This window comes from Protopterus annectens, chromosome 11.part0, assembly GCF_019279795.1.
Source record: "Protopterus annectens isolate FY-2018-M chromosome 11.part0, PAN1.0, whole genome shotgun sequence".
NCBI classification, from domain to species: Eukaryota; Metazoa; Chordata; order Ceratodontiformes; family Protopteridae; genus Protopterus; species Protopterus annectens.
The window spans coordinates 965,513,974-965,527,964 of NC_056745.1; the positions used below are offsets into that span (position 1 = coordinate 965,513,974).

General features: G+C 38.0%; 1 protein-coding gene across 1 annotated transcript in view; it reads left to right on the plus strand.

Annotated features, from left to right (window-relative positions):
* Nucleotides 1-13,991, plus strand: part of SEMA3D (semaphorin 3D) — a 1,474,119-nt gene that overhangs the window by 469,004 nt on the left and 991,124 nt on the right. Inside the window, exon 3 of the mRNA XM_044088351.1 lies at nucleotides 5,578-5,738. Within this exon, the coding sequence (XP_043944286.1) occupies nucleotides 5,578-5,738 (161 nt within the window). The remainder of the gene's footprint in view (nucleotides 1-5,577; nucleotides 5,739-13,991) is intronic.

Genomic DNA, 13,991 nt, shown 5'->3' on the forward strand with positions numbered 1-13,991 from the left:
ATTTGCTGGGTCTTTCATTTCATGGGAGTAGCTCCATTTACAGTCAGTTCTGCGAACTGTTGTGTACTACCTTTGACGTTTCTAACATAACTAAAGAAAGCCTTACAGTTGCCTTTTGCCTAGGAGTCTATCTTTGTCTCAAATTTGGCTTTATTTGACTTGATCTGCCTTATTAGTTGTCTGTTTAGACTATTGAGAGTGTTTTTTCATGCTGGGCGTAACACTTCTTAATCTTGGCTACAATTTTTTTTTTATTTTGTTATACAGCCTGTTTATGTTTGGATTCTACCTGTGCAGGGTTTTATTTAGATTGCTGAGAGTGTGTTATCATGCTGGGCTTAATACTTCTTAATCTTGGATACAGCCCTTTTTTTTTTTTATTTTGCAGCCCATTTATGTTTGGATACCACCTGTGCAAGGTTTTATTCCCTCAGCCTTCATTTGTCTAGTGTGAATCTGACAAAGCCACTTCACCAGGCAGTGCTCTTGGGCTGCCCCTGAAAAGGAACACTTGTGTCCCGTAAGCTATCCTAGGCTCTTAGCAAATGGATTACGTTTGAATTTTGAATTCCTTCACTCTTCAGTGTTTCACTATATGCTATATGACTTTGCATCCCAACATGTCTGTTATTGTTTAATGGATTGCTGGATGCATTTTCAGTAAATGTAAGTTTCAAAGATTAAAGATACTTATGCCTCCTAATGTTGACTACTCTCCAAAATACTTGAAAAATGTATTCAAAAACAATTGCTAAACTATCACCTGCAGGAAGAACTCCAATCCCCAGTGCAGCATTGCTTCTGTCCTTCCCATAATACTAACACTGCACTTCTAGCTTATATAGATACTTTCAGCAAAGCTAAAATCATTGCAAACTAGTCCCCTCCTTATTTTTAGACTTGTCTAAAACCTTCAACACAGTTTGTCATAGCAAATTCTACTTCAAATGTCCTCATTAGGTCTCTTTCAGCCCACCCTTCTATGGTTCAAAAGCTACTTGTCCAGTAGGTATCTATCAGCAATGTGGCACTCCACCCTTTCTCCATACCTCCCAGTCACCACCACTGAACTGCAAGGCTCTGTCCTTGGTTCCCTCCTCTTTAACATTCTTACCAACACCTTCCACATATTCACACAACAGGCATCCCTAATACAGTATGCAGATGACTAGATGACTCCACACTCATTTGCACATCTGACAACATGGCGCACCTCCAAAAAAATACTCAGGAAGGTTTAACAGCAACTGAAACATGACTTTGTAACTCACAACTCATGCTCAACACTACGAAAAAAAAAATATTACTTTTTTCCCCAAATCCCTCTCCCATGAAAAAACAAAATTTAAAGTCTTCTCCCTTGATAATACAACCATTGAAGTCACTTCTCTTATTAATTTTTTAGGGATGATAGTGGAGGATCCTAAATTCGACCTACATATACAAAATTGCATAAGAAAAACTCATCGAAATGTAGGGATTCTTTGTAGAACCAAAAACTTTATCAACAGTGCAACTAAAGGTACACTTGCCACTATTTATCTCCTCCTCCCCACACTTCTTTATGGTGCTGTTACCCTCACTGACCTTTAGGCATCACAAAAATCAAAACATGAACAATGCTATAGCAAAGTTTCTAAATTTGCAGTAAATATGCCTTTCAGAACCCACCACTGTATAGCAATAAAAGCCTAAATTGGTTAGAACTACCCTTTCAACTAACATATAAAGAGCTTCTTACCACCTGTAAAATTATAAAGAATCCATCTGCTTGTCCAGAACTTAATAATATTCTACCCATCTATGTTCCTGGTTGGTCCATATGATCCAGTGACCAAACATTCCTGTCTGTCCACAAACCTGTCAGATCAGTTGGGCATTGTTTGTACTCATACCATATTGATAAGGCCTGGAACTCCTTATCTCTATCCATCAGGTCAGTTCCCTCCCTCTCATCCTTCAAAACCATTCGGAAAGACTTCCTAGCCAAAGCTTGAGCTGCACTTGCTCAACAACAGGATTAACTATTTATCTAAATGTGGACAAATACCTATTCATACCATGCATCTCCTTATTGTTTCTTCTTCATTCACTTCCTTACTTACATCGATTCTCTTCTGTGATGCCTTCTGTGCAGAGTATGCATGCCCTCCTTTTATTTATGTGGATTTCCTGTGGATGCCTCAGTTTCCTTCAACATTCCAAAGACATGCAATAGGTGGATTGGACATTCTAAACTGGTCATAGGCATGAGTGTGCTTGCGAGTGTATGTTGTGGAAGAACTGCCACAGCAGAGCCAGCCACCCAGTGGCGTAAACCTTCAATCTAGATGATTGTCACTGTTAGTGACACCCCATCCCTATGTACAAAAATGGGAAAAAGGTGTTGCGGATGGATGGATGGATGAATTAAATCATTATCATATAACTTGTATCTATTCTTAACTAACTTTTTTATATTATGCATAATTTGATATAATTATTTAAACTGTATTTGTTATTTTTTGTATTATTTTTAAAGGCTGTAAAATTATTACTCTTAAAATGTTTTGTAGTATCATCAAGCTTTTCAAATGTCAATAAATAAATAAATGATCAGGCTGACACAGTAGATAGAGAGATGTGTGCATGTATATAGTTTCCTGACATACTGTCGAATTTCATAATGTCTAATAGTCATTTTGTTGAAAATAATATTTGAACCCAAAACATTGAATTATCAAAATGTCTACAATCATGTCACTCTAAAACAAATGAGATCAACCCTACTATTTTGCAGGGCGGCTGTGCCCCCCACACTTAAATATATCCACTCAAAAATTGCACTACAGTACAGAAATGGGCAAATTCGATACTTTCGACATTGTGTCTTTAGACTAATTTTATTTCAACATTTTGATCATTTAATATAGTGTGTTCAACCAATTCAGTTTCAACCAATTAGCATTCAACATGCTGCCACTACTGCTGGGAACATGGGAACATGCATGGGTTTGCAGAAAAAAGTTAGAGGAAGGACTATATATATATATATATATATATATATATATATATATATATATATATATATATATAGTGTATATACATGCATTATGCATACCTGCGGTAGGGGTGCTGCAGTAGCGTTGTTGCTTCACAGCAAGACGTTGTTGCGTTCAATTCTCAGCTAGAGCGTCTTCTGTGTGGAGGCATGCGTGAATGGACATGCCTTCGTTGAAGGTTGTGCATCAGGGCTGGTAACTCAGCACGTAAAAATCCACTACCAAACATTAGTGGACCGGAGTTCTGCTGTGGCGACCCCCTAAACTGAAAGACACAACATAGATATATATATATATATATATATATATATATATATATATATATATAGTATATGTATTTGGGTCTACTTCACATGACTAACCGAGACCATAATGCCGAATTTTCAAAATACTGAAAACTCATTTGACTGAATCTCATTATACTGAATTATAAGCTATAGACATGATGTGGGTTTCCATTCTCCTGTGACTTACTTGTGATAAAAAGAATTATTGTAACTTTTAGTGCTGATTGTCAGAATACCGATAGTCATGTAGAAAGCAGTGTTGTAGTTTTTCTAAATGTGGGTATGTCTGTTTACATTTTTTATGGTAAGCATTCCAAGTAATACGGCAGATTTTTTGCATGTTCCCAGCAGTAGTGGCAGCATGTAGACTACTATAAGGTAAGTAAAAGATATATGCCCTTTTCCCCACTGTAGTGTGATCCTGGAGTTAGTATGTATAGTTGGGTGGGTTGTGGGCCCCCCACCTAGTTTGATTTTTTATCGTCCAGTTTCTGTTAAGAGGGTACGTAAGTAGTTTTTTTAAGTTCTGGAAAGAGTTACTCATGGGTGTTGTAAGTGTGTATGTCTATGGTTTACAAGTTAGTATTTTGAAATTTAGCATTGTAAGGTTTCAGTAGTATGAATTTCAGTCGAGTGAGTTTTCAGTATTTTGAATATTAGGTATTTTGGTGTTGGTTAAATGAAAGTCAGTCAAATGAAATTTCAGTCATGTAAAGTAGACCCATGTATGTATGTATATACACACACCATACCTCTCAACTGTGCAGATTTTTGCAGAATGTCCAGATTTTTACCTCATATTTTTGGTCTGTTTTTCATAAAATTGTGGTTTACTGGCAAAGCATTAAAGACTTAATTCATAAAATAATGACAGACATTTGAGTTTCAGACTTCATACCCTTCAGAAAATTCATGCTAATGCAAAACCTGTTATTTTATCAACTTTCAATGTTTGTAAAAGCAATATTTTAAAAAATGCCCTTATTTATTGTCCTTTGTCCCCCCCCCCCCCCATTATTTATGGCTTTGTTCAGATTTCTTGCTCTGACGTTGAGAGGTATACACACACACACACACACACACACACACACGTATATACAATATAGATAGGCATGGATGCACTTCACTTTGTGAGAAGGTCATTCCATTGACAGAGTGAATTGTTTTGGAAATTCCTTGAAAGCACTCTGTCAAGTGTTGTAGATATCAAAAGGAGGAAGACTGCATATGTGATGTTAAAGTAAGTATGGATTTAGGTTTTTAATGCTGAAACTTTCAGGTATATTGAAAGCTTTGACACTAGGGGTGGGAATGTGTGTCCATGGGTTTGCAGATAAAAGTTAGAGTAAGGACTAGGGAACAGAGAGATTTAGTGTTATGCAAGTGTGTTTGGTATATGATGAGAGTCTGAGTACCTTGTGTAGTGGTAGTGTTATGGAAAGTATTTTTTCTAAAGTTAAGTTGTGGGGGGGGGGGTCAGGGTAAGTGGCAAGATTAAGTTTATAGCATATTAGTAAGGATGGGCAACATAATTATGACATATTACAATTGGAAACTGTTAAACTAAAATTATATATCTTTTCTTTACTGAGGATAAAAAGATATCAATCAGATAATAGATTTGAAAGTAATTTTGAGACGAGAAAAGCAATAAATTGGTTCTGCCATGAAATGTCATGTTCTACTATAATGAGGAGTTGAAAAGCTAAAACTTAATGCCCAAAAAACAGAAAAAGAAAAACTTTGTGTAAGCATTTTTTTTGCATCCCATGAATGCATATATACCAACTCTATGGTCAACTTGAAGAAGGGAAAAGTCTTGTAAAACAAGTGAATCATTGTTGGCAAACACTTAATTTCACTGGGAGACAGTGATTGACTTGTGCTCCACAGCTCTTTTCTTCAGGCTAACACTTGATGAATTTCACTTCAGCCATCTGTAGAGCAGTCCAATAAACAGGAACAAATCTGTGTTTTAGATTTCATGGAAATCCTACAGCCCTGTTGTATTAATGGTATTTCAAGGTTTCCAAATGATTTGTTTATTTATTGATTGATTTTCTAAGTCAGACATTGTTATTATGCAGATTTTACTATTCAGGAAGTTATGCAGAGATTTGGAGTAAGACATTTCAGTCTTCAGGTGTTCTGTGATCCATATATAATCTTTACTATTTATATAATTTTTTTAACAAGCAAAGACACATTTTGTCAATGTTCATAATGTAAAATGTCTTTATTTTCCCCAGACCTCCTCCTTTCTAACAGTTTTATACCATTCCTGGGATCAGCAGAGGGTCTCGTTTTCCAAAGCTTTTTATTTGATGAAGAGAAGGGAAAACTTTATATTGGAGCAAAAGATCACATTTTTCAACTTAACTTAGAAGATCTGAACAAAAGCCCAAAGAAGGTTAGTTACATTGTATAGAGAATCTGTTCACTGTTTGTTTGAGTTTAACAGATTTAATAATTTTAGGATTTTAAGCATTTGAAAAATTTCAGTTTTGTTTGAAGTTTCTTCTGTGTGAAAAGTATTTCCTAAGCAATTGAAAGTAGATCAGAGTGATACTGATAAACCTAAAACAAAAAATGCATTAGTTGCTCTTATAAAACTCTAAATATGTTGGTTTCAAAAAAGTACAGGACATATCATGAACCCATCTAACATACAGTTGATGAGTATTATGGACACATGTACAAATCAGTATATTGTGTGTGTGTGTGTGTGTGTGTGTGTGTGTGTGTGTGTGTGTGTGTGTGTGTGTGTGTGTGTGTATCTTTGTGTATGTCTTTACATAATGTTTGCTGCTATACATGCTGTGTCCAGTAAGTCTGTAGTCTCACTGCCTCATATACATATATATCTTGTAAGTGTTGTTTGACTTCTTCCTTTGCAAATTCATTTATATGGTAACTCCCTTCTGTGGTTGGTCTACATTATTCACAGTTCATTCTTTGTTGCTACCATGTTATCAGTACATAAATACTTGTCTGCTAATAAGTTACCCATTTTTAAAACTCTGCTCCATCAATAATTCACATGTATCTACTTTTCTGAAAGGTACATCATTGATCTGTCTTCACTTGTTACTCTATGTTTTATTTTAAAGAACCAACAACAGCATTTCAAAAAAAAAAAAAGAAAGAAGAAAATTAAAAAGTAGCCTTATGATGTGCAATGAAAACTAGACTCTACAAGAATATGTTTAACCAGCTTAACTTTTATAATAATCATTTTTCATATACTTTGTAAGCAAAAACAATGTATCAGATTCAAAAAAAAAAAAAAAAAAAATATATATATATATATATATATATATATATATATATATATATATATATATATATATATATATATATATATGCACACACACACACACACACACACACACACACACACACACACACACACACACATTAAGCTGTGCTTTTCTACTGGATGATATTTTCATGGACTAAAATGCAGCAGTGTATGTACACAGAGCTGAGAAGGGTCATTATGGAATTACATATTCATAAGTATATCTTTTGTTTTATTGTTTTATGGCCTTTTGGCTGAAGTCAAGTCTAGTCTGTGTGGTATATTTTATTATAATTCTTTTCCGAACAATGGAATTGGAAAAAGTATGCAAATGTTTCTATTTCTAGAAATGAAAACAGGTGTGTAATACTTTGGGTACCTTTAGCTGGATGCTTGTTTTCAACTCCATTCTCCTGGCTGAGTTAGCCCAACACAGATATATTCCTGGAGCTTATTAATTAACAAAGATGGAAGTTAACTTCACATCCCTATTTTTGCATTACTGCTTAGGCTTCTTGCATGTAGTCATAGTCTTTATGATACCTTAAACTGTATTTGTGTAAAACATTCTTTTATTTGTGATTTCATTTTTCTTCTGACTTAGAAGAGCAGCAACATTACAAAATTTTAAAGTTAAGGGCATAAGATGACCAGACACCAATATCTTGACCATATACAGACAAAAATATAAAACTAGTGATGTTATTGTTTGGGGGACTTCTCCATCTTCAGATAGAAAAAAAGAGAACTGCTTTTGAATACTTCCTAGAGTTTCCTTGGTCTCTACAATGCAACAATTGCTGAATTTGCTACAAATTTTACTATGATCAAAAACTCATGATGGAGAACCTAATTATCAATGTATCTTATATTGCAATGAATACTTTTCAGACATGTTTCCAGTTTTCTTTGTAATATGAATGTAGACAGACTTAGCTGATTGTATGTGGAATAAAGAGAAGGGTACACCACCTCTGACCATGAAGATATCAGTGGCTATTGTTTCTTTAAGAGATGTATATTGTCCCCAGAAAAACCCATTCAATTATCATTTAACAGCAATAATATAAATATTCTTTGCTTTCACATATACCCTGTCCCCCACAAAAGCCACATTCTTTACACTTCTGATTCATCTTGTCTCTACTAGACACATGCAGTGCACACTAGCAAGCCATGCTTAGAGTCATTCAACACTGATAATGTGACTACCCTGTACTTTTACACACTGCATGTGTCCCCATCCCTGCCCCCTCTGAAAGATAACCACTTTCTGTGTATATCATATCTATGATCATTCATTATTAGGAACGTGAAGTAAGTAATGACCACATTGATATTTTTTCGGCTAATGACCACAGTGATGCATTTCCACCTGTTGCTCTCAAACTTATGCACACTACCCCCAACGAAACATAGCAATGATTATTTCACAAATATCACATAATTACCCTCAGCTTTCACAGACAGCTTGCCACACAATAGTGATAACCACTTTATTTGCACATTTAAGATATTTGATTATGAAGTAAGTGAAAAGCATGATGTTGTCATTAGGTATTTCAGCTTGTTGCTCATACATACACTGCCTCTGGTCAAGCCATATCCATGAGCCTTCAAAAGTGAACCTGTTCACCTTCCTACCCATCCAAATGTTAGTCACCTTCTGTGTACTACTTTTATGTTAGATTGTAAAGAAAGTCAAAGAGCAAACTCACAATCCTCCCACCAAGCCATATCAGTAATCACTTAACTCTGATCATGTAACTGCCCATTTTTCATCCAGTCAGTGTCTGTCAAACAAATAGCTGCTTCTGGTATTCACTTTTAATGTATAATCACCTAGAAGGTAGAAAAAGTGATGGTCACAGTAGTACAAAAGCATATTTCACCTCTTTACACATACTTTTTCACTATACAAAAGTAAATAAGTAAATAATTGATCTTGCTGTGGGTATGGTATACCATCACAATTGTCCAGAAACATGTAGGTCTGTATTCATAAAGGTTGTTGTGAGGTGTACATGATTTGTATTCAGAACAAGCCTCAACATGAAGACCTGAAACATTGCATTGGGATGACTCTGTGGCCATGCTGCATGCTAATGATGCAGTGTGAGGAAAGGTATATCCTAAATAGCCATGTGCTGTCCCCCTCCAAGAATTGTCTTTGGAAGGCATCTATGTGGCAACTGCTTCTTGGAATTAATTGGCTATGTAAATTAGCACAGCCATCCCTTGTACTATGGTGTAGTGAGCACAATCAAAAGACCCTATCAATCCATAATGGTAGAGATAAATGCTGGGGAGTTTACTGATAAGGTAAGGTTATATGTGTGTGTGTGTGTGTGTGTGTGTGTGTGTGTGTGTGTGTGTGTGTGTGTGTGTGTGTGTGTGTGTGTGAGTGAATATATGCAAGGGGCTACATATGTGAGTTTGAGTGTGTGTGTGTGTGTGTGTGTGTGTGTGTGTGTGTGTGTGTGTGTGTGTCTACTCAGGAGGTAGTAGTAGTGAGTGTATTGAGGGGATAGGTTTTGGGTATATGAGTAAATGAGTGAGTGTGTGTGTGTGTGCATGATTGTCATCAGGTTGTATGTGTATGAGGGTTGGGTGGTCATAGTTTCATAGCTTCATAGTATAGTACTAGGCTATCTGCCCTGGGGCATTTGTAAGCCTAGCCATAGTGATGTGGCTTTTGCCACCCCATGTAATGGTACAAAAAATGTACAGAATAAATTTAGAATACTGTGCCTCTGTCTAGTAGTGACACAATGAAGGTCCCCTTATATAATAGAATTAGTTTACTGTGCCCCTGTCTAGCAGTGACACAGATGTGACCCCTGGGGTAAACTTATGATCTCCCATCCACTCATCAAGATTTCTCTTGAAGAGAGTCAGTGAGGGGCTCTGCCTAATATGAACTGGGATCTTGTTCCAAAGCATGGGAAGCCTCTGGGTTATGAATCTATCCCTCCAGCATGTCCTATTCATACTTTTGCCAAGGTTTAAGTCTTTAGCTCTCGTGGTCCTGATGGATTTGGATTTTTTGAGGTGGAGCATGTCCATCAGATCCTGATTGGACATGGCCTTGTACGTCAGGCAGAGATCACCTCTGAGCAGGCGGTATGCTACTGAATAGAGCTGAAGTTTCTTTAGTCTGGCAGAATAAGACATATGTTGGAGACCCTTGATCCTCTTGGTGAGGTACTTTTGTGGTCTCTCCAGCTGTTGCAAATGCCGGGTGAGGTACATACCAAATGGGGCATTGTACTCAATCATGGGTCTGATGAGGGAGGAGTACAGGGGTACAATGACATCCCTGGATCTGGATGTGAATCCCTTCATGATGAGGTGTGCAAGGTAGAATGTTTTTCTGACCACTTTGGCAATGTGGGTGTCAAATGAGAGGTCGCTGTCGACTTGGGTCCCTAGGACTCTGATTACTTTTTCCGTACTCAGTGGGTTGCTGTCTATGTGATAATTTGTGGATACTTTGTTTTTCCCAAAGGGGATGACTATACATTTTTTGGCATTTAGTTTAAGGCTGTGACTCCGGCACCAGTTGTCCGTTTCTGTGAGGCCTTTTTGTCGGATGTATGTGTCCGCTGGTGTATCGACTATGGCACCTAGTTTGCAGTCATCTGCGAACTTTGTCAGCCACAGCCCTCCCATGTTTGCTTTAACATCTGAGAAATAAATGCCGAACAAGAGGGGTCCCAGGACAGATCCCTGTGGGACACCACTTGTGACTGGCTTTGAGTCTGACATTGCTCCAGCGATTTTAACTTTATGGGTTCTGTCCTTTAGCCAGTTTGCAACCCATCTAGTGACATAATGGTTTACGTTTAAGCTGTTGAGCTTATCTATGATGCCTGAGTGGGGTATTGTGTCGAAGGCCTTAGCCAAGTCCAGGTAGGCTGTATGGACTGCTTTGCCCTCATCAATGGCTCTAGTGACTGTTTCAAAAAAGTCAACCAGGTTCAAAAGGCAGGATCTGCCCTTTACAAAGCCGAACTGGGTGGGGTCAAGTGTCTGTAGGTCCCCTATGTCTCTGTTTATGAGTTCCATAATGATTCTTTCCATAGCTTTGCAGACCAGGCTGGTTAAGCTTATGTGGCGGTAGTTTCCAGGGTCTGTAGAGGCACCCCCTTTGTGGAGTGGGACCACTGTTGCTGTACGCCAGTGTTCAGGTACATATCCCGAAGTAAGGCTAAGGTTAAATAGCATTTTTTGTGTGGGTTTAGCTCCTCTTGGAGTTCACGTAACACGCAACTCGGGATGCCGTCAGGTCCCACTGATGCTGTGTTTTTAGCTTTGTTTAGGGCGGTTCTCAGTTGGACATCTGAGATGACAGGGAGATTACATTCAGCTGGGATAAGTATTTCTTCTTTTGGGGGTGATGGAGGGGAGAAATTTGCACTGAACCTGTCAGCCAGAATGTTGGCAATGTCTGTGGGTTCAGTGTATTTTTTGTTGTTGTGAACCAACTCTGAGCATATCTGAGGGTTTCCGCCCAGGTTTCTAACATAGCTGAAGAAGGCTATGTGGTTATCTTTAGTGTGCTTAGCGATTTTTCTCTCAAAGTTGGCCTTGGATGTTTTTATGAGAGAACGTAGTGTTCTGCTAATGTTGATCAGAGATGTCTTCCCTTCATGGGATTTTGCTCTGACGTGCAGTAGCTTCCTTCTTTTGTTATACAATTTGTTAATGGCTGAGGTCCACCAGACAGGACGCTTGCCTTTGGTGGAGAGGGACTTGGATTTATTTGGGATTGCATGATCTATGCATTCTTGGAGATGTCCATAGAAAGCATTTGTGAAGGATTCGGCATTGTGGGATGTGGTATCCACTGGCACAGTGGGCTTAAAGGATACCATCTCAGTCTTAAGAAGAGTGAAGTCTGCTTTTGAGAAGTTTTTCACTGTGGTCTTTTGTGCTGGGGGTGGAGGTGGGATATGTATATCCAGGGTGATTAGTTTGTGGTCAGATCTCACTAGTGAGGGGTATACTTCTGGTGTGGAGCATTTTGTTCCCATGTTTGTGATGATCAGGTCTAGTATATTATCTCCCCTAGTGGGAGAGGTGACTAGTTGTTCCAGTGCATTTGAATTTATGAATTCCAGGAACCTTTGGGCTAGGGTATTAGGGCTATAATAATGTACCCAATCTATGTTTGGATAGTTAAAGTCTCCCAGTATGATGGTATTTTGTGATACATTCATATCCTCCAATGTTTTCAGGAAGGCTGAGTGGGGTTCTTGAGATTGTGAGGGTGGTCTGTAACATGCTACCAATTGTATAGCAATTTTGCCTATGGTTAGTTGCACCTGTATGGTCTCTGATGCTTCATGTGCTGCTACTAACCTGGAGGTGTGGTTGTCCTTGATGAATATGGACACTCCCCTCCTTTTGTGGTTCGGCCCGAGTTTTGGGGCCGAAAAGCATGATATGAGGTATAGCCTGGTAGCGCTGGGGTGCTCTTAGGAGCCTTGAACCAGGTTTCAGTTACTGCACAGACGTCGATGTTCTCCATGCTGAGGAGTGCATCAAGTGCCTGCATCTTGAGATTTAGACTTCTGGCATTGAGCAGCATTACAGGAACAAACAAGAGCCAGCAAACGGTTCCCAAAGCTTTATTGAAATAAATATAGTGTCAAAGACACTAACACTCTCTTGACCAAAATTGTGACAAAAACATGCCTCAAACTAGTTTCGGTAAGATACCTTCTTCAGTGAGGAAAAATAACTATCAAAATTCCATTAGACAGGCTCCATATTTATATAGTTGTTTAGCCAATAAACAAATGGCTAACAATCAACTGAAAATTTTTAGTCATACAAATCATTATTTAAAGACATGCACTACCATGAAACCTATGTTATAGATAGAAATACATAGATGCACTAACTGTGCATGAATAATACTATATCAACAAAAATATTATGTCAATAATAATAATATACAGCCAAGGTATGGTGTAAAATAACATATAAATGTGTATGATAATTTATAAATGGTCATTTAATCCAGGTGGAAAAAGGGCTCCCAGATGTATAATCCAATATTTTTCTTTCTTACTTAGAATGCTCTGCCAGCCTATCTGGTTTGATCTATTTCCCTGTACTTTATCAATAGCACAAAATATAAATTTGGCAGATGGATGCTTAATAGTATGTTGATATAGGGCGTTGCTAATTTTATGAGTCCGAATGTCACTACGATGTTCTCCTATTCGGATTCTGAGGGACCGTGAGGTTTTACCAACATAGAAAGCCTGACAATGACATATAGCTAAATAAATCACCCAACATGTTGAACAATTAGCAAATATGCGAATATCAAATATCTTACTGGTATTGGCACTAGAGAATTCCTTAGTTTTATTGATACTTGTACAGGAGGTGCAATGACCACAAGGGAAAGTCCCCAGCAGCTCGTCCCCAGTGATGGTGAGTTGTCTGTATGTTGCACCTCCACTATCCTGATGTTTATAATGGGAAAATAACATACCCAAAGTTTTGCCCCTCCTGTAAGAAATGGAACATTGATCAGTCAGAATATGGCGAAGATGTTCATTAGCCATAAGTATGTTCCAATTATTGTTCAACACATTTCTAATAAGTTGGTGATTTTTCCCAAAAGTAGTGATGAATCGAATGGTATCTCCTTTAACATCATCCTTGATCTGATATTGTAAAAGATCTGATCTCAGCTGTTGATCTGTCCACACCCTAGCACTAGATATGTCCCTAATTGAATAACCTCTATCCAAAAATCTCATATTCAAATCCTTTTTGGCATCCTCATAATCTTGAGGAGATGAATTAATACGTTTAATACGTAAGTATTGTGATTTTGGGATGTTGCGGATGGTGTGACGTGGGTGCATACTTGACGAATGGAGTAACGTATTAAACTGTGGATACTTCCTATGTATTTTTGTACTTAGGGTATTGTCCTCATTCCGATATACCGTAACATCCAAAAAGTCAATGGTAAACTTGTGATATGTTCCTGTTCTGCTGTTGGGCCGTGCAAGCTTGAACGTGCGTGGGTTAGTGTGTCATTGAGCAGCATTACCCTTAGTTTTTTTCCATTTTTGTTTTCTAAGGAGGTGGGTTTGTCTTTTGAGCCTTGCCTAAAAAAGGCACTATGGGGGTGGCAAGACCCTTAGCCAATATCCGGAAGCCCAGTGGTGACAGGTGTAAGTGAAGCAGCGTGGCCTGTCCAACATGTCATCCCAGGCAGACAGACATTGGATCCCCTTAGAATGACACCAGTACTTGAGCCAATTATTAAAGCTGATCATCTTGTCTTTGTATTGTGGTATCATTCTTGGTGAGGGCAAGATGCTGCTCAGG